This window comes from Macrotis lagotis, chromosome 8, assembly GCF_037893015.1.
Source record: "Macrotis lagotis isolate mMagLag1 chromosome 8, bilby.v1.9.chrom.fasta, whole genome shotgun sequence".
Lineage (NCBI taxonomy): Eukaryota > Metazoa > Chordata > Mammalia > Peramelemorphia > Peramelidae > Macrotis > Macrotis lagotis.
Genome location: NC_133665.1, coordinates 176,123,206 through 176,145,008, shown reverse-complemented (window position 1 = coordinate 176,145,008; position 21,803 = coordinate 176,123,206). Strand labels below are relative to the sequence as shown.

Here is a 21,803-nt window from a genome sequence, read left to right as displayed (position 1 = left end):
GTCTGGCAGAATTTAGGTTTAGACTAATAATGCCTTACACAAAATATTCATTTGGATCCTTGGGTAAACTCTAAATGGATAGATGCCTTAGATTTAGAAGGCAGCATCAGAAACAAAAGAGGAAGAGATTATAATTCAGATCTCCACAGGGAAAGACAATAAGCGGCAAGAGAAGATTGTAAAAAATAGAATGAACAATTTTTATTACATAAAGTTGAAAAGATCTTGCACAAACAAAGCCAATGCAGCTATGATTAGAAAGGAAATCATTAAGGGAGGATATGTTCATAGTGAGTTTCTCTGAAAAATATCTAATTTTCAGATATAGAAAAAGCATATTAAAAGAAGTAAGGATAAGAAACATTCTTCAATTGATAAATGGACAAAAGATATGAGAAGTTTCAATTTTTTTATTATTAGCATCCAAATCACTGGTATTTAGAGACATACAAATTAATGTAAGTTTGAGGTTCCACTTCAGGCCCAATTAATTGGCAAAGCTGACAAAAGGGCGGGAAATGACAAAAGCTGGAGGGACTGTGGAAAGCAAGTCCTATATATGAGTGAACTTCTGATGGAGTTGTGAATTGGTCCAGTTACTCTCAAAAGCAATTTAAAACCATCCTCCGAAAGCTGCTAAACTGTGAGTTTCTTTTGACCCAGCAGCACCACTACTAGGTCTAGTCTCCATAAAAGAAAGGGGAAAGAGGCCCCAAAATAAACATATTTAGAATAACACTTTTTTGTTGCTCTAAGAGGGAGTCTATCAAATAGGAAGTGGGTGGAAAAAATTATGGTATATATGAAGATAATGGGATAATATTGTGCCATAAGAAATTGTACCATACAGACTTGTGTGACCTGATGCAGAATGAAGTGAGTAGAACCAGAATGTATACAGTAACAACAATACTGGAAATATAAGCAGTTTTGAAAAACATAAGAACTCTGACCAATATAATGGTCAGCCATAATCCCATAGGGATGAAGAATATGACCTTACTGATAGAGGTGATGGATTTAAGATGTAGGATATACTTTTTTGATACGGTCATTAAGGAAATTTTTTTCTGACCATTCACGTTTGTTATAAAAGTTTGTTTTTATTTTGTTTTTCATTGAGGATAGCAGGGAGGGAAGGAAAGGGAAAAAAATACTTGTTAATGGAACTGTTCTACTAGAAAATCTTCAGTCTTGCCATTACTTATTGAATAAAATATGACTTTGGCATTCAAGGCCTTTCATCATCTGATTCCAACCTACTTTTCCAGTTTTCTCATGTACAATTCCCCTTCAATTCAATGTAAAACATTTATTAAGTATATACTATAGATAATTAAAAGCGCTGATTTAAAATAAAAATTTTAAATGAAATTTAAATTGAAATGAAAATTTAATTTAAAATGAAAAAGCTGGGGTGGTTAGGTGGCTGGGGCGGCTAGGTGGCACAGTGGATAGAGCACCAGACCTGGAGTCAGGAGTACCTGAGTTCAAATCTGGCCTCAGACACTTAATAATAATTACCTAGCTGTGTGGCCTTGGGCAAGTAATTTAACTCCATTGCCTTGCAAAAACTAAAGCTAAAAACTAAAAAAAAAAAAAAAATGAAAAGCCATTGCCTTTAGGAGTTTACAGTAAATTAGAGTGGTGCAACACTAATTCATATAAATTCAAGTCCCTCTCTGGATACATATTTGTTGTATACCTCTGACCAAAATACATACTCCAGGAAATTTTCTAAGCACATAAGTTGCAGAGAAGATTCTGAAATACATGAGTAGAGGGAGTTTCTTCACTTGTCAATGAAATCACAAAGCCAGTTCCTTTGGACCAGTCTGAGCAATTTAAGATAAATTGAAGAGGGAAACAATAATTGAGGGGGATCTGGGAACCTTGTAGAGTTTATGGGACAACTTTTGAGTCTTGGAGCATAAGGACTTTAAAAAGTCCCAATCAAAAGATCTGGAGATAGGAGAGGAAATGTGGAGCTCAAGGAATAGTAACCAATCTAGATGGGTAGCATCTGAAAGGAAACAGTATGACATAAATAAGAGAAGGCAGTCCAGAGGCAAATTGTGATGAAGTACAAAGCTGAGCTTGTACTTCAGTCTAAAGACAGCCTGGACCCATGGAAAGTTCTTGAGAAAAATGGTGGAATTTATGAAGACCATTTTGACAGTGGTATAGATGATGGATTATGGATTGGAGTGATTGGAGTGAGGGAGATCCATTAGGGAGATATTATAATGTTGCAGACAAGAAGATGACAAAGGGAAGCAGTCACTTGGGATAATGAGAAGGGGTCTTAAGTCACATAGTTAATGATTCCACAAAATTGGATTTATCTCATTTTATTCTTGTTCTGCTCTTTCCCACCTCCATGCCCTTGTCTATTCTGTTCCTCAGAGGCCTTCAAACCCACCATGAAGGGACCACCTCTTCCTGGAAGTCTTCTCTTACATCTCAAATCTTTCCTTTTCCTTTTCCTTTTCCAAAATTTTTCCTTTTCTCCCTCTAGAGAAAATGATCACCCCCCTCCTCAAATAGTTCATTAATGATACTTTTCTAGGGCCCATCTTCTAAATTTCCAGCTAACTCCTTCATCTTTTTTTCCTTCATCATTCTGTATAAATGCTTTTCTCTTTTCCCTACCTATAATTATATTATTAGTTTATGTTATATTATAATTATATTTTTTTGAGAGTGAAATCTGTGTCACATGTATTTCTACCACTTGAGCACTTGAACCCAAAAAGTACCTGTTAAATGAATTGATGAATGAATGAATTGATGACTTGATGAATGGACGGGTGAAGGAAGGAAGAGGTTTGAATTCTAGTGGATATGATCAGGGAAGGAGGAGATGATGTTTGAGCTGAGAATAGTCATGGGAGGGCAAGTTAATCTACTTAGCAAGAACAGATCATTTTGAGGATCACAATTCTCGAATCAAACACAACACCCAGTTTTAATGAAATACACCTCTATTCTCATAGGAGGGAGTTGGGGGACTATGGGGATGGAGTGCCGTATCGAGCCTTGCTCGACTAGCCTATTTACACACACAGAAGTTAAGAACATCTGGACTAGAAGAATTCCCTTTCTACACCCAGTAGAACCAGCATCTTCCCCAAGAAGACAGAGAGGAACGATGTCTGGCTAGGGTCGCCTGACCTCTGTGAACTCTGAAAGAATTTCCAACTTAATGGATAACTCCAAGTCTATGACTCTCTGGCAGAGTGGCTGAGTGGGAGCAGGCCAATCTTTCCAATTCACTTCCATATGCACTATTTAACTTGGGGCTTACTGAATTGGAAAATGTGCAGAATGAGGCAGGATTAGAATTTTCAGACCAAGCTCATTCATCATCAGAAAAGCTAATTGTTTGGGGATCAAGGATGGCTCAGCCAGCTGTATAGAGTTTGGGGTATTAAAGAACTTACTATGAGTTTCAAGTCATTTATCAAATTTAGTGATTTCTCCAATAAAATGGCCTGCTTCCCTCTCTGCCTCTCCTCATCCCCCTCCCCCTCCCAGCCCCTGGCTTTTCTATAAGGCAATCTGTTTTTTTCATGGGATTAAATCAAAAAGAATGAACATGTTGATGGCAGTTTGAAAGAATCCAGACAGAGTGGTAAAGGAGATAGAATGCTGGGTCAGTCAGGAGTCAGTCAGACCAGACTCTGCTGTGTAATCAAGGCTCAAGTTGCTTCATCTTGATGTGCCTCAGCTTCCTGCTATGTAAGATGATATTGGCTAGATGACAGCTTTAAATGTGTGACACAACCTTGTCTACAAAATAATAGGTCGTGATTTGCATTGGTGGAGGGAATTCACACAGGACATGCTGTCAAAATCATAGATCCTTTTCCCATTCATATATTAATTTGTGAGTAGTATGGGTTAAAAAATTGGGGATTTTGGATCTGAAAAAAACTACATTTGCTAGTGGGAAGAACATTAGGTTTAGAATCAAAGGATCCGGTTTTTGAATCCCACTTCTGACATTTTGTGCTCCTTTGAGCTTCTCTAGGCCCTTGTTTACCTCATTTACCTTGTTTACATTGTGAAATGAGGTGACTGGACTAGATTGTTTCTAGAGGACTCTTCTATCATTGCATTTGTACTAATAGTACAATACAATCTCCAGGACTTGAAGGGGTTCATTTTCTCCTTCCTTCCTTCCTTCCTTCCTTCCTTCCTTCCTTCCTTCCTTCCTTCCTTCCTTCCTTCCTTCCTTCCTTCCTTCCTTCCTTCCTTCCTTCCCTTCTTCCTTCCCTCTTTCCTTCCTTCTTTCATTCATTCCTTCCTTCCCACCTTCCCTCCTTCCCTCCCTCCTTCCTTCCTTCCATCTCTTACTTTCTCTTGCTCCATCCCTCCTCTCCCCTCCCCTCCTCTTCTCTCCTCTTTTCCCTTCACATCTCCTTTTACTTTCTTCTTTTTTTCTTCCCTTCTTTTTCTTTAACCAATCACATCTGCAGGAGTTCTCTAGCTAACATTTATCTGAGCTATCTAAAATGTGGTTCTGAGCGAAAGGCAGGAAAATGGACTTCAAACCTACAAAGATTATCCTGCATCTGTTTGTTGTGCCTTTGGAATTTTCCTCCCTTGGATGTCAGCCATGTTCCCAGGGTAGACATCAGAAACGTGTAATCTTGTTCCTCGTTTGAGAGGGACATCAAAAACTCAGTGAACAATTTGCCTGGGGACAGTCTGAAGTTTAGAAAGGCAGTTAGTTTATGGCATCTTCAGCTACTGTGGACCTGCTGGAAAATTTCTGTTAATGTTCAGAACCTTTGGAAGCGGCAAATCCCCTTCAGCTGAAGGATGTTCTTTGATCCCACTGAAGTCTGCTTCTGAAGATCCAATTGACTTGCTTCAGGAGAAAAGGTTTGTATAATTTTAGCATCTGAGAATTGGAAGGGACCTCAGGGCCAATTTATTCAGCTCATACTTGAGCAGCAATAGCACCCAACAGTCATCATTGTTAGCTTTCACATAGATTTTTGGAGTTTTTTTAAAGCACTTACCTATTATTTCAACTGATCCTCAAGATTAACTGTGAACACTATCTGCTCTTAAAAATCTCCATTTTACAGATAAGGAAACTGAGACTGAGATAAATTAAGTGACTTGACTAAGGTCACACAGCTAGCATGTGTCTCTTGAGTCCAGTGCCTCAGTCTAGTACTCCATCTACTTTGCCACCTCAACAAGAAGGTCTATGTCTCTTGCTCAACAACCTCAAGGAAAGGGGGAACCATGACCTGACGTGGCAGACCATTCCTCTTGATGGTAACCATAATTGTTAGGAACTTTTTACTAATTAAACCTAAAATTGCATCTTGTTCTCAAGTCTTCTTCTCGAGTCTGTCATCTTGGGGCAAGGGAAACAAGTCTAATTGAACTTCCATTTGACAGCCCTTCTAACTCTGGAAAACAACTCTCTCTCTTTCAGGTTTCTTCTCTTCAGGCTAAATACCCCTAGTTTCTTTAACTGATCCTCATATGATCTCCAGTTCCTTCATCTTTTCTTTGCCTTCCTTTAAAATAGTTCACAAAAGCACTTTCTGGCCCTTTTGATGTCTCGGGGGGAGACCAACCCATGCTCTGAGTCTACATCTCTGCCTAGTCTGCCTGGTCTCTACATCTGGCCTAGTCTCTGCCATGGAAGAAAGAGAAATACTACATATGCTCTGCTGGTGCCTTCAGAATCTCTCTTATACTCCCTTTGTTCATATTCAGATTTTTTTAAATGGCGAGGCTAAAACCCTACTTTATTAAAGAGGAACTTTCCCACATTTCCAAAATAGTAAGTTTATTGTTTGAATCTGTAATCATGGTACCCCATGCTGTCTACTGTATACATAAAGTCTTTCCTGGTTTCCAATGTGCCTTTGCCTTTATTTCTTGTTTATTTGTATTAGCTCAGGGGACTATGTGCTGTTTTTCCCCTGATAAAATCTAAAATTCTTCTTTTTTTTTTTTTGGCAAGGCAATGGGATTAAGTGACTTGCCCAAGGCCACACAGCTAGGCAATTATTAAGTGTCTGAGGTCAAATTTGAACTCATGTCCTCCTGACTCCAGGGCTGGTGCTCTATCCACTGCACCATCTAGCTGCCCCTTAAATCTAAAATTCTGGACAATAGTGACTTAAATGTTTGGCTTGGCTTCCTCAGTGCTTAATGTAGTACCCAACACATAGTAGGGATTTGCTTGTTTTGATAGATGAATTGACTCTAGATCTTCCAAAATTACATAGTAATTAATTTGTAAATATTATAAAACTGGCCATCACTCACCCTTTTCCACTAAGTCTTCTCAGTTTTGAATATTAGAAACTTCTATTATGACTCACTCTTCTGTCATTCTGTCGGGGTGTGTGAGGCTGGCCAGGGAGGGGAGTGACCCCTCATGGGTCAGAGGTTTCTGCCCAGCATCCTTGCTCAGTCTACAGGTGGGTGATTGGTTGTAGACCTTTCTTTCTGTCTGTTTATCTATCTATCTGTCTAACTATCTATCCATCCATCCATCTATCATCTATCTATCCATCCATCTACCCATCTATCATCTACCTATCCATCTACTTATCATCTATCTATCTATCTATCTATCTATCTATCTATCTATCTGTCTATCCATCCATCTATCCATCTACCTATCATCTATCTATCTATCTATCTATCTATCTATCTATCTATCTATCTATCTATCATCTGTATTTCTGGTTATCTATCTATCTGGCTAACGGTCTGTCTCTCTATCTCTCTGTCACCTATCTATTATCTATCTATCCAGCTATACATAGTTAGATTTGCTTTCCTATAAAGTACATAGGGAGAAATCCTAGATTCTGCCTTTTTCCTGGGCCAGGGACCTTGCTCCCTTCATACTTTGTTTGCCTCAAGGCTTACAAAAAGCACTTTGCACACTTGTAAATGAAGACATACATGGCAGGTATGAGCCGAGTGCAAAGTAAATCCCAGTGAAGAATTGCATCCCTTGTAGTTTGGAAACCCCTCAAGGGCAGGCAACATTTTACTTTTTGTGTGTCCTCTGTGTCTGACACAGTGACTTAGATTTCTATTTTGCACTGGTGTAGGGAATGTCATTCACTGATGCTACTTTGTGTTTTGTGTTTTTTTTTTTTAGGTTTTTGCAAGGCAAACGGGGTTAAGTGACTTGCCCAACCAAGGCCACACAGCTAGGTAATTATTAAGTGTCTGAGACCGGATTTGAACCTAGCTACTCCTGACTCCAAGGCTGGTGCTTTATCTACTCCGCCATGTAGCCGCCCCCTACTTCTAGGGTTAAGAGCGTTCCCTGGCGGTACAAGACATGCAGTCTACAGAGTAGGGATGCCAACCCAGGCCACAGTGAGTAGTGAGTGAAGGGTTGTTTGTGTGCAGCCTGTGTGTTGTGTTTCATCAGGAGTCAGATAAATTCAAGAAACTTAGAGGGAGGATTTGTGAAAGGACATGGACATGGGTTGAACAGGCATCGATGAGTTGTGATTTGTATTGTCAGAAGGAATTCCCATAACTATATAAAATACTTTGCAATTGCCCTTCCTCTACTTACTCCACATTGAGATTCTATATTTAATGGATTGTTTTAATTTAATTGGCTGTATTTAATGGATGTTTAGCAGTGAATAGTTTCAGGAATAAAGGTTCCAAACTATTTACATTGCTACCTCCATTTTACAGATGAGAAATGAGGCTCAGAAAGGTGAATTCACTTTTCTATTGTCATACAGCTTGTAAGTGTCAGGGATACGCCTCAAATAGAGATCAAATACAGCATTTTTCCCCCATCAGTAGGCATCATCATGGCCTCAGCATTTGTGGACATGTCTTTTGGGTCTATAGTGGACAAAACTGGCCATCCCTGGCTGGCAGCCACCAACTTGGCACTTATGAGAATATAGGTCATTGGGTTGGTGTCTATCTATGCCTATTGGGCAACTGGTTGATGTAGTAGATAGAATACTGGCTCTGAAGTCCAAAGACTCTGAGTTCAAATCCCACTCAAATATTTGACAGTGACTAGCTGTGCAACCTTGGCTAAGTCACTTAACCCTGATTGCCTCACATCCAGGGTCATCTCGTCATCCTAATTCATATTTGGCCACTGGCCTCAGATGGCTCTGGAAGAGAAAGTGAGGCTGGGGACTCAGCACAGGTTCCCCCCCCTCCCAACTCAAATCCAATTCATGTGCTTGTCATAGCATCACCTCCCTGTGGGCATTGAAGGCCCTACTTAGTCTTGCTCCCAGTGACCTGTCTTACTTTATTTCACATTTCCCTCCCCTCCATGTATTTTGTTTTCTGGTCCATTTAAAATATTGAGTTATTCTCTCCATCCAACATTTCATCTCCTACATTCCTGCCTATACATTGGCTGGTCCTCCCTGCCTGGAATGCACCATGTCCTCCTCTCTGTCCATTAGATTCTTACCTTTCTTTACCTCTCAATTCAGGTGCCCCCTCTTCCATGAAGAGTGTTCCTAGAATATTCAGTGCCTTTCTTTTGCCCCCCTTATATTTTATCTTGCCATAATCCTATTTATATAAATATAAACATATATTATATAAATATATGGAAATAAATTATTATATTATATAATAATGTAAAATAAAAAATTATATGTAAAAATATAAAATATAAATATAAATTACATGAATATGCAATGATTGTAAGCTTCTTGAGGGTACAAACTTTAGTCTTTGAAAATGTTTGCATTTCCAGGGCCCAGTCCAGTGCAGTTCATTAGGAGTGGATGCTTACTAGTTGTTTGCTGATTTGAATTATGTATAAAATAGAAATTAGTTCCAGTAAACAGGAGCAATAATCTGGTCCTAGATATCATGTCTTCTCTGGGTTCTCAGAAGCCTCAAATATTACAGCAAAAATCTGTTCTGTATGTTTGGGAATTTTAGAAATGCCTCAAGTAAATGTAGAGGGAAGTCTTGGCCTCAGCCCTTAGAATGACTTGAAGATAATAGATGCTGTAGAACCAATGGACAAACAGATTCCATCCATTGGAGAATGGCAGCACATGGATGCTATAGAATATCATGCAAGAAGAAATGACCAATATGGGAGATTCAGAGAAACTTGGAAAGACTCTTATGGGCCAATGAGAATGGAGTTAGCAGAATCAGGAGACAATAAAGACAAAGGTATAATGAAATAGCATAAATGAAAAGAATACAAGGAATAATCTAACTTCTGAAGATCATCATGGTATAGTGGGAAGAAGACTGGCTCTGGAGCCAGAGGTCCTGGATTCAAAACCCATCTCTGGCATTTCCTACCTGAATGACTTTGTGGAAGTCATTTAACTTTCAAGGGCCTCAGTTTCCTCATCTGTAGAATGGAAGAGTCAGACAACTCCTCCTGGCTCTGGAATATGAATCTATACATTGTAATGATCAACCTTGGTTCTGGAGGTCAGGTACTGGAGCATCCCTCCCTATTTTAAGTAGAGAGGTGAGGGAGAAAGACAGCAGAAGGTTGGACAGGGTGTCAGATGAGGTCATTGTATGGTCTGTTTTTTGCTTGGTTTTTTTTTTTTTTTTTTGGTTATGAGGAAGGGTTTGATTCCAAGGCCCTGGAGATGAGGCAGAACTACTGTGTCTGGAAATGATGATGCCGTAAAAACCAATCACATCAATAGAACTTATTATAGAAAAAATAAATGGATGGGTCCATTAGAGTTATTAAGATCAAATCAATGTTTTGCCTGGGTGGAGCCAGGCCAGTCGCTCATCTGTTTGTCCCTAGACATCACAAAGAAATCAGATTATGTTGCTGATTCTGGAAAGAACATACATCCAAAGGAGAAATTATATTAAAGTCAAGGACACAGGCTATTTTTTCCCCCCTTTAAACAGGGCAAGATAATATTCTTCCAGAGTAGATAAATCTTTAGGAAGCTTGAGATCAGAAGGCCTGGCTTCTCTCCTTGTTGTTCAGTTGTTTTATTGTGTCTGACTTTGTGACCCCATTTGGAGTTTTCATGGTAGAGATACTGGAATGGGCTGTATTTCCTTCTCTGGCCCATTTTTATAGATGAAGAAACTAAGGAAAACAGGGTTAAGAGACTTGCCCAGGATCACACAGCTAGGAAGTATCTGAGGCCAGATTTGAACAGATGAATTTTTCTGACTTTGGTCACAGCTTAGTTACCGGCTTCATTCCTTACTTTGATTAGCTGAACGATTTCAGGAAAGTCACGCAACCTCTGATTGTGGGTCCTCATTTAGGGATCACTGTGTCTGAGCCAGAAGGACCCCCAGAAATCATCTTATCCAACCTTTTCATTTTACTTAGAAGGAAAGTGGAGCTCAGAGCTTCAATGACTTGAGGGCCCAAGCTTTCTACCTCCAGATCTAGTATTCCTAAAGCACAAATCTTCTCTTGTCACTCTCCTTCTCAAGAAGCTCCAGTGGCTCCCTGGTATCTCTACAAGAATGATAAAGCCTCCTCACCCTACCTTTCACTTACAGGGTATTCCAAGGGTCTTAGTGCTTAAGGAAAAAAAACTTAAAACTTCACCAAGACTTTTGGGATACTCTGGCTATCCCAGTCAAACTGACCTCTCTTTTTCTTACTTGTTCTACCATTTCCTATCTCCAAGCTGTCCCCCACAACTGGGATATACCTCCTCCCTATCCACTTTGGACAATCCCTAGTTTCCTTCAAAATCCAGCTGAAGCTCTGTGTTCTACATCATTATACCTGCCCCCATTACCCCAAGCTGCCAGTGGGTCCATCCAAGCTCCAATTTCCCTGCCCATGTTTTAGGTCCACTTGTAGCTCTCCATGTTGCTCCCCCCTGCCTTGATGTTTCCTTTTTGTCACATTCCCCCAGTGCCCACCTTGGTGCCTCCCCCAGAAGACACTTGCTAAAATGCTTGCTGATCACTTGGGCTGTCTCAACACAGTCTCCCCTTTCTTCTCTGTGGAATACAGATCTACAAGGGGATTTCATCATTGTGGGTTAAGGGACACTGTGTGGGAATCCCAAGTCTACATCTATTATTTAGCAAACATGTCTTAAAGAGTTATCTGAGATTTAGGGGCGGCTAGGTGGCATAGTGGATAAAGCACTGGCCTTGGATTCAGGACTACCTGGGTTCAAATCTGGTCTCAGACACTTAATAATGACCTAGCTGTGTGGCCTTGGGCAAGCCACTTAACCCCATTTGCCTTGCAAAAACCTAAAAAAAAAGAGTTATCTGAGATTTAAAGAGGCTGATGAACTTGTCCAGGGTCATTCAGCCATATGTCTCAGAGAGCAGCTTTGGACCCAGTTCTTCCTGGTTCCTTGCCCTTTATCCATTGTTGCCATTACATCACACTGCTTCCAAGTTGGGGGATTGATAACATGTGAAACTGATAAAATTGTCAAGTTGATAAAATTGTGTAATTGCTAAAACTGAAGTTGGCAAAATGGTGAAATAATTGGCAAATTTGTGAAATCAGCTAATATCTTCTTAGTACTTTAAGGCTTACAACACTCCTCTTTTAGTCTTCAAAACAACCCTGTGAGGTTACTGAAGATGAGTAAGTGACTTGCCCAAGGTCATACAGCCACTAAGTGTCTCAGTCTGGATGTCTGCCTCCAGTTCTAGCTTTCTGTTCACTATACTCATGTATCTCCCAGGGATATGCTTTGGAAAGCAAAAACCAGGAAATGAGAGTGATTTATTATCTACCATCCATCCATCCATCCATCCATCCATCCATCTATCTATCTATCTATCTATCTATCTATCTATCTATCTATCTATCATCATGACTATTAGGCAGTTCCAGAGCTAGGGTGGTTCCTTCTTCCTAAGAAATTACAAATCTTCATAAAAGCTGCCCTTTAGAAAATGGTGAAGGGCGTCCCAGCCCACAGTTGTCAGAATCCTAAGCTCTGTTAGCCTGGCATTCCATCAATGGGCAGCCACTGGTCCATTGTTCCCAACTCTGTGTCTCGGCTATAGTGTATCTTGTGAGCCCAGGGATTTGGGAAGGATCAGTGGTTTCTGGATTGTGAATTGATCAGAGAGAACAAAGGCACGTGGAAAGTCTGGCAGTGGGGAGGGTGTCCTGAGCTGTTCATATTTCCCAGCAAAAAACTTATTGCCAGTAACGTGTTCTGGGTCCCCCCAGTCATCTGCCTCAGCCCAACCTCCGCTTTCTTGGCTCCTCACTCTCTTCCCCCCTCTTCTTTGTTCTCTCTCTCTCATTTGGTTTGGTCATTTCTTTGTTGGCTAGGCACGGAAGAGTGTGGGAGATGGGAAATGACTGGAGAGATGTCTGTCTCAGTGACAGGGATCTGCCAGGAGAATATGGAAGAAATGGCACATTCAACTTAGGCAAGAGAGAGGGTGCCTGGGGTTTGTAATATTTATTTATTTGATATTTTATTTTTCTCTAATTACATGTAAAAACAAATTATAGCGTTTTGTTTTTACAACTTTAGTTCCAAATTCTCTCCCTTTTTATCTCCCCAGCTCTACCCCCATTGAAAAAACAAGCAATTTGATAGAGGGTTATAAATGTGTAGTCATGGAAAACATTACCATAATAGTCAGTCCCTGGGATTTTTATCTTAGCCACAACCACAACTCATTTCTATAAGCTCCTTAGACTTTAGGATTATAGATGAAGCTAGAATTAGAAGGGACCTGAGAGGTTATCTATTCAAACTATTTATTTTACAGATGAAGAAACTGAGGACAAAAGAAGGAAATGACTTACCTAAGGTCACACAGGAATAGACAGTGTTGGAATATGCACCTACTCTGGCTCCCGTTTCAGAACTCTTCCCAATTGCACCTCAAAGCAACCCTTTCACCCCATTTCCTTTCACAAAATCTTTTCCTCAAGGCATCTCTCAGAGGTAAATATTGGAAGAGTTACTCTTACCTCCATTCTATGGATAAGGAAACTAAGGCACAGGGATCCTTTCAGACCACAGGTAACATGCTCCCTCCATATGCTGCCTTTCAAAAATGGAAATTTTATTTTCTTATGTCCCCCTCCTATACCCAGAAAGTCTCTCCCTCTGCAGGCAATGTTTGGGTGTTAGCTCCCACTTCTGATGGGGTGACCCAACCATCCCAGGTCCTACTTAGAGAATGAAGACTGCTTTAGAATCAGAATATCTACATCACAGTCTTCTTTGTTCTATAGCAGCTGATCAATCACTTAACCCCCTACTTCCTTATCTATAAAATGGGCATGATTACCTTTGCATTAACTACCTTCTTGGAGTTGTTTTATTTTTTTCTAAGACATGAACTTAGCTAAGGTCAGCAAAATGCTTTACATAGATTTTCTCATTTTATTCCTAGAACAACTTTTCCACATTTTACAAATGAGAAGACTAAGGCTGAGAGAGATTAAAGACTTACCCAGAGCCTCATTTCTAGTGAATGAGAGACAGTGGGCTGTTGGGGAAAGGGGAATGGACTTAGATTCCAAATTTTAAAGGAAGTCCAATCTTGCCTCTGATATTTGGGAGCTGTGTGACCATGGTCACTTAACCTCTCTATGACTCAATTTCCTCTAAAATGAAAGGATTGACCTAGATGACCTCTAAGGTCCCTTTTCCCTCTAGACCTATGATTATGGCATCTTAGTATCTGAGGTAGGATTGAAACCCAGGTCTTTCTGACTGTAGGTACAGTGCTCTATCCCATCAGCTACCTTGATTCTGAGGAAGTGTCAGTGCTTTCCATATTCAGTTTTCCAGTCTTGTTGAGTTCTCCAATTGAACAGTGCTAAACTTCCTCCCGGATGTTATAATTACCCCCTAAAGAAATTCTCTCATTCTTTGAGTTTGTTCAACTTGGATTCTTCCTCTTCTAAGATTCTCAGACAGGCCACCAAGGGAGGCCCCTGAAGCTGAGGAATGTTCCCCCAGAGACTTGCAGAGTCAGAGTCATTCCAAGGAAAGGCTGGAGGCAAACTCCCTTGGGACCCATCCATAGGAGATCAACAGGAGGGGAAGGGCAGACTAGTGACTTCTTGACTCAGAAAGAAAAGAAATGAATCTCACAGTTGGGGGAATCAAAGCTTTCTTTTCTTGCTCCTGAGCCTTTATTTCCAATTCATCCAGCCTATTAGGAATATTCATTTTTCTTTCCAATTTAGCAATATTACTTGAGAGCCAGCATCCCAGCATCCCAACATCCCTACCTCCCTCAATATCCCTAAATCCCTCACAACTAACATCTCAACATCCTTACCTCCCTTGGAGCCAACATCCCAACAGTCCTACCTTCCTCAAGGTCAACATCCCAATTTCCTGATCTCTCTTGGAGCCAACATCCTGACTTCCCTTGTAGCCAGTATCTTCACTCTTTAGCTCACTGATTTGATCAAAGGAACCCTTGGGGTGATCATTGAGTTCCACCAATTGGGGCAGTTCAGGAAGGAGGGTGAGAGAGAAAAGAACTTTGTGGCTGGCAAAGAAGGAAGTCACCTAACTCCCTGAGACTCAGGTCTCTTTAAGATTCTCTTATTTCTGAATGGGAGGAATTCCCTCTGCCAGGGCATTTACTCTAAGGGATGCTGCAGTGAGATGGAGCTTTTAAAAGTTCTAAGATCTCTTCAAAGAAAAAATGTGATTTATTGTATAGAGTCCCTTGAATTTGGCAAGATTCTGAAGCATGGCTCAGAATGAGCTATTGTGACTTTGAACTTGGGGTTCTTATGGCTTCTCTCCTCCCTAACCCCACCTTACTAAATTTGTTCCCTTCCATAGAGGCTTCCTCCTCACTCTGTATTACAAGGAGCTTCTTGAACTTAGGAGCTTCTTGAACTTGGCAGCTATCCTTGGTTCTTCTTATAGACTGTCCCTTGGGCCTAGACTACATTCCTTATTCAGTATTATCTTCATTTAAGGCTCAGCTCAGGGACCTTCCATGAGAAACTTTACCAGTTACTCCTAATTTCTCTCTCCTCAAATGGCCTGGCATTCACTTCTCTGTGACAGTGCTGGAACCAATGATAACTTGAGGGCAGAAAAGTCCCCCCTGATTTCCCCATCTGCTAGAGGTCATTCTCCCCAACTTCCTTGTATTCAATATGTATATTTATTTATATATTTATATTATATATTATTATTTCATGTGTTATATTATTTTCTATACTTCTATGTTATATATATAATATAAATATTATAATGAGTCCATATTGTCCTGCCCACCAGAACATAAGCTCCTTGAGGACAGGGACTGTCTCATTTTTGTTTCCATTTCCCATTTCCACTTAATCAGTATTTGCTAAATTTGAGTTGAATTGCCTGCATTTGAAAGGAAGAGGTGGGTGGAGATGGTTTAGACAGAAACACTGTACAGGGGTAACTTGATGTCAGTGGGGAAGAAGCCATAGATCCTATGATCCTATGATCTTAGATTTACAGTTGGAAGGGACCCTGGAGACTCTCTAGACAATTTCGATTATTTTTTACGGATAAGGAAATTGAGGCATGGAGAAGTTAGGTGACTTGCCCAAGGTCACCCAGATACTGTCCAAGATAGGAATTGAGGGGAGACTATGTCGCATTCATTCACTTGAAAGGGTCTTGAGAATCCAGCCAGGGTCTGTTGGGTGCCCTCATTTATTCTCAACAAGCCTGAATCCTTCAGAGAGACAGAGCTCAGAGATGTTAACTTGAAAGGCTGAAAGTGTTCTCTGTGTGAGGGGGGGAAGTTTCTCCTACCCACAGGAGGCCTTTTCACCCTTGAGCTGAAAAGGAAGCTGGAGGATGGGTTGGCATGCCAGCTGGGGTCCTAGGAATTTCCATTCTCTGGGGCAACTTGGCTGGCTCCTTGTTTCTTTCTCAGCAAGAGACAGAAGGGACAGCGCCAGCAGCCTCAGGAGCCAGTAAGCTGGTGAGCAGGGTTTAAGGAAGGAGCTGGGCTGCGGATTTCAGAAATAATCCCAAGGATCTGCATTATCCCTGCCCCCTCCCCCTGCCTCTTTAGCCCAAGGACTAACTAGCTCTCTGCTGGCATCCTTCAGCCTCCAGGACCTCAGGGGACAAGCATCAGTTGATTCCTTAACATTAACTCTGCCCTTGACCTGCTTGCTTGTCAAGGTCCACCTGCCCCCCCTAGGCAAGCCTGTGGAGATTGTGGGCTTGAGTAATAGAAGACGACCATCTGGTCCAACTGAGTCATTTTACAGAAGAGCAGGGTAAGTGACAGCAAATAGTATCAGAGTTGGGATCAGAGGAAGATGGATGAAGATAGGTCTCGGAGGTGACTAGTTTTGTGATCCTGGCAAGTTACTGAATCTCTCTCAGTCTTAGTTTCTTCATCAGTAAATCTGCCATGCTGTCATGAGATAACCTATATGAAGAACTCCGTAAACCTGAAATATTACTATTTACTAGTTACCACCATCATTGTTATTAGTGGCATCATCATCATCATCACCATCATTAATAATAATGATACACTAGATTTTTAAAAACTTCTCATTCACTGTTCTTTCCATTATGAGAGCCTTCCCTCTGAGATTACCCCCATTTACTGGAGATGTAAATCTATGGTAAATGTTCATTTGTTTGTCTATCCATCTATCCAATCATCCATCCATCCATCCATCTAAATGTCACAAGGAGACAGTTCTGGGCATGATGTCAAGAAGACCTGAATTCCAATCTAGTCTCAGATACTAGCTGTGTGACCTTAGTTAAGTCACTTAACCTCTATTTGCCTCAGTTTCCTTAACTGTACAATGGGATTAACAACATAACCTACCTTGCAGGACTGTTGAGAGGACCAAATGTGAAAATATTTGTAAAGTACTTAGCATAGTGCCAGGGCTCATTTTAGGTACTATTTGAATCTTTCTTTCTTTCTTTTTCTTTCTTTCTTTCTTTCTTTCTTTCTTTCTTTCTTTCTTTCTTTCTTTCTTTCTTTCTTTCTTTCTTCCTTCCTTCCTTCTCTTCCTTTTCTTCCTACCTTTCTTTCTTTCTTTCTTTCTTTCTTTCTTTCTTTCTTTCTTTCTTTTTCTTTCTTTTCTTTCTATCTACCATCCATCCATCACTATCTATCATCTATCTATCTATCTTTCTTTCTTTCTTTCTTTCTTTCTTTCTTTCTTTCTTTCTTTCTTTCTTTCCTTCTTTCTTTCTATCTTTCTATCATCTATCTATTTTTCTTTCTATTCTCTCTCTCTCTCTCTCTCTCTCTCTCTCTCTCTCTCTCTCTCTCTCTTTCTCTCTTTCCATCCATCCATCCATCCATCCCATCTATCCATTCATCCACCCAAGCAGAGGAAATCTCTGACTCCGGACAGCATCCTGACCCACTGACCCTACTGCCCTCTTATCAATCCTCTCTACCCCCCCCCACCAGATGGCACAACTGCAATGTATCTGGGTTGGAGCGAGCATTTGCAGGGTGCTCTAAAGATTCACAAAGTACTTCACGCTGGTTATCTCATTTGATCTTTGCACAATCCCCTGAGGTACATGTTACTATCACCCCCATCTTACAGATGAGGACACTGAGGCAGAAAGCAGCCAAATGATTTGCCCTCCAACTAGGGAGTATCTGAATCAGATTAGAACTAGAAGTCTGCCACTCTTTATCTACTATAGCATCCTGCTAAGAGAAGGAAAAAAAGCACCTGAACCTTTAGCACATGCTGGCCATAGCTGACATTTATAGAGGACCTGAAGGTTTGCAGAAGTGCCTTAAATAAGTTATCTCATTGGATCCTCTAATTAGGAGCCACATTTTATAGAGGTGGAAACTGAGCCTCAGATAGTAAATGGCTTTCTCAGGTCCCGAGCTGGTAAGTGTCTGAGGAGGGATTTGAACCAAGGTCTCCCTGATGCTGTGTCCTCAAAGCCAACATCCCCCCTCCACCTGTGAGATCACAGGGTCTTTTGTAATATGTCCCTGACTCACCTGCCCTCAATAAATACTGCCAGATTGGAGGGAGTGTTCATCTGAAGACCAAAGAAATCATTTGTACCCAACAAAATACTGGCATTCCTAGGATTCAGAAATCCTCTGGTTCCACCCTTCACTTTACAAAGGAGAAAGCTGGTGAAAAGAAATGACTGACCCAGAGTCACGGATTCTAGCTCATCGATGGTTTCAATGACACACCGTTGGGGTGTGGGGGAGTGGGGAGATAAGAGAGGGTAGGCTGCCTACCTTTTTCCCATGTGTTGCTCCCATGGCATGGGAGCCAGCTCTCCCAGGCACTGCTGTACCCCCCAGGCTTTTCCTTCTGTAGGAGGAAGGGGGCTCAGGATAGGGCCTCTTGCTTGAGGCAGCTTGGGTCCCCTGGAGCCTGGGGGAGGCAGAGACTGTATCCACGGCCAGAAGAACCAGGTCCTGGGACTGGCTGGTTCTTATTGGAGATGAGCAGAAACTTTTCCTTTGATTGAGATGATCACGGAACACCAACTCATCTTCCTCTCCCTTGGGCTGCCTTCCAATGGGGCTCAGCCTTGGCTCAGCACAGAGACAGCTTCAGAGATGCTCTAACCTTAAGTTCATCTCCTGGTCTGCAAAGGGATTTAATGATAATTACCTTTGACAAAGTGGGATGCCAGAGGCGGCTTGGCCAGCCTGAGAAGAAATCCCCCCAGTGGCCTCGGACCCTGAGCCGATTTCTGGCTTCTGGAATGTCTCGGTTCAGGCCCAACCCAGCATTCCTGGGGGGTTGGGGATTGTTAGCACTTGTTTCTCTGGTCTTAGAAAAATCCAAGAATGAGTACCTGAGGGAACCACTAAGCTCGGAGGCTGTTGGCCGGTGACCTCAGAGGCTGCCAGCTGACAGACTTATGGGCGGCCTTGTCACTGCCCAGCAGACATCATCCTGAACAATGAGGTTACATAACATGCTGGGGGGGTGCTCCCACAGGGAACCCGCTCTCTTGGGAAGGGAGGAGGAGGAGGAGGAGGAAGAGGAGGAGGGACTGCTTAAGGGAGCCTGGGCAGCATCACAGGCTCAGGAATGCAAGGCCCAGTCAAGAAGGCCTCATTAATAATGGATCCTTTAAGACTGTCCAGGGCCTGGAGTTCTCAGAGTGTAGAAACCTAATGCATCTCTAATCATTAATTCAAAGGGCAATGGGGGTGGAGCACTGGAGACCAGAAAGGACAAGATTCATTCTTTATAAATCCCTTCTATTCAGTCCTGCCAAACCCTCAGTCCTTTGCCCAGTGTTCTCAACTAGCCCGCCCTTATCACACCCTCCTGAGCATGGCCCAGCCCTCCCCAGCTGCTCCAGCCTTAGGAAACCTGCTTGCCATGTTCTGAATGGGACTTATTTGCTTGTGAGGCTGTCTTTGCACTGTCCTTTGGATGCTCTGAATCTCCTCTCCTCTAATTCTTTTTTTTTTGGCAAGGCAATAGGGTTAAGTGACTTGCCCAAGGTCACACAGCTAAGTAATTAGTAAGTGTCTGAGGTCGGATTTGAACTTAGAGCCTCCTAACTCCAGGGCTGGTGCTCTATTTACTATCCTCTAATTCTTATATGTTCTTCCTCTCCCCTAGAAAACTTTTCCTGACTTTCTTAACCTGGTCTCACTGAGCCAGAGTTAATTTCTTTGCAAATTGTTTTGTAATTTTTTCCCCCTCCATGTCTAATGCATTGAAACAGAGAATCTCATTCTTCATAGATTTGGGATAAAGGGAATTTCAGTCCAACCCCCCTTTTTTTAAAGATGAGGAAACTGAGGCCCAGGGATGGGAAATATCTTATTTAAGGTCACATAGGGAATATGTGGCAGAGGGGAGATTTGAACCCAGGCTTGCTGAGCCAGGACGTCTTCTTTCTTGGCATTCTCTCTCCTAAAATGACCATTCAGCTAGGATTATAGACATGGAGATTTTAGTCTTGGCACTGCTACTGACTTTGGACCATTTATTTAACATTTCTAAGTCTTACTTTTCTCCATTTAGAAAATAAAGGGTTTGGATTAGATGGCCTTTGAGATTCATTCCAACTCTAAATCTAGGCTTCTGGGATGCTCTTAGGAGGAAGGACAAAGTCTATTCTTACACAGAGTTTGAACAGCTGGACACACAAGGGATCATTGGATTGGGAGGGAGGGGGCAGGAAAAGTATGTGGAGACTCTGACCTGGGTTCCATATCTTGGAAAATCCAGGTGTACAGACCCATTGCTGGATCCTGGATTGCATTGCTGGGCGGACTTCTCATAGAACTGTGAGCCAACTCTTTCTAACTTGGGGTCTTACAGAGTTGATGTACAGTCCTGGGAGGTCCTGGGAATATAAAGTCAGAAACAAGATAGTCATAGAGCACTATAGTTCTAGAACTGGATGGAACTTCCAAGGTGATCAGACCATTCCAATGTGCCCATTTTATAGATTAGGAAAGTGAAGCCCAGCAAAGTTGCAGCGTTACATGGGTAGGAAAAATCTAAAGATCTGCATCTGGGTCCTTTGACCTTATCAGACCGCCTTCATGTACATATTGTACCACATTCAGTTCTGTTACAAGAGTCAAGGGAACATTTAAGCATACATCTTGGTGATAGGGATATAATTTTGACGATTTCAGATAGTCAACAAACATTCATTAAGCACCTATTGTATACAGGCACTCTGCTACACAGATTGGGTAGAAATAAGGAGTAGACACAGAATTTCATTGAAATTTCTAGGGCACTCTGAAGTGAGGAAATGCCTTCTATCCATGGAGACTGGAATCTTCTGTGTTACTTATAGATATTCAGTCAACAAAAATACTTGGAGGAATTCAAAGAAAGGCAAAAAACATTGGCTTTCAAGGAACTCAGAGTCTAATAGAATTAAAATCTCACAGACTCTTACAGTTGAAAGGAATGGCAGAGGGGAAATATCACCCTATTCACATTCTAGCTTGAAGCTAGAAAAGCTCTGACCTTCCCAGAGACTGAAGCTGAGAGATAGCTCCAGGAAAAAACAGTTTGAAATGAAAATAACCAGATTTAGGTCTTCCGTGATGCCGAGCTCACTTCTAAGCTTGGGTGTGACTAAACTGGATGTCGGTCTTCTATCTGCTTGAGCATATTGTACACCCCCAAGTCTCTTACTCTGAGGCAAAGAGAATTTTATAGTCTAAAGACTAGGCTCAGAATGTTAGGATATGGGCAGGTAGGGAACAGAACTGAAGTCAGGAAGGCTCAGCTTGGTGAGTTCAAATCCCATCTCAGACATTTGTTGTGTGACTCCCTGTTTGCCTCATCTGTAAAATAAACTGGAGAAGAAAATGGCAAAACATTCCACTTTCTTCCCCCCAAAAGCTCCAAGTGGGGTCAAAAAGAGTTGGACATGCCTGGAAATTGATACAGCCAAAGTTATCCTTGAAGTGCATGCAAAGTCTCTGGAAGAAGCTAAGTCTTCTTCTTCCTATTTGTTGTGGTAGTAGAAGTTGGGAAATTATTTCTCCTAGAAGGGATTTTACAGGTCATGGAGTCCAACCTCTTCCTCTTACAGATGAGGGAACTGAGGCACAGGGAGTTGAAGTCATATGCTCAAGGTCATCTAACTAGTAAGTGTCTGAGTTACTAGCAGTTCTTAAATGCCTTCTATGACCCAGAAGATATGCTAAGCTTTAGGCAGGATTTGAATCCTGAATTTCTTGACTCCAAGTTGCAATGAATGTCCTATGTAGAAGATAAAAAGAGATAGCAAGAGAGAGGGAAGAGATACTTTTATTGGAGTAAAACTCCTGGTTTCCAAAAGCCTTCCTTTCATCCCAACTGTGTTCCCCTTCCCCCACTTCAGTTTATGGTGATTCATTTTGGACAC

General features: G+C 41.5%; 1 protein-coding gene across 1 annotated transcript in view; it reads right to left on the bottom strand.

Moving 5' to 3' along the window:
• Positions 1-18,816, bottom strand: part of FAM107A (family with sequence similarity 107 member A) — a 133,504-nt gene extending 114,688 nt beyond the window's left edge. Inside the window, exon 1 of the mRNA XM_074198867.1 lies at positions 18,190-18,816. Within this exon, the coding sequence (XP_074054968.1) occupies positions 18,190-18,213 (24 nt within the window). The 5' untranslated portion in view covers positions 18,214-18,816. The remainder of the gene's footprint in view (positions 1-18,189) is intronic.
• Positions 18,817-21,803: the final 2,987 nt, after the last annotated feature.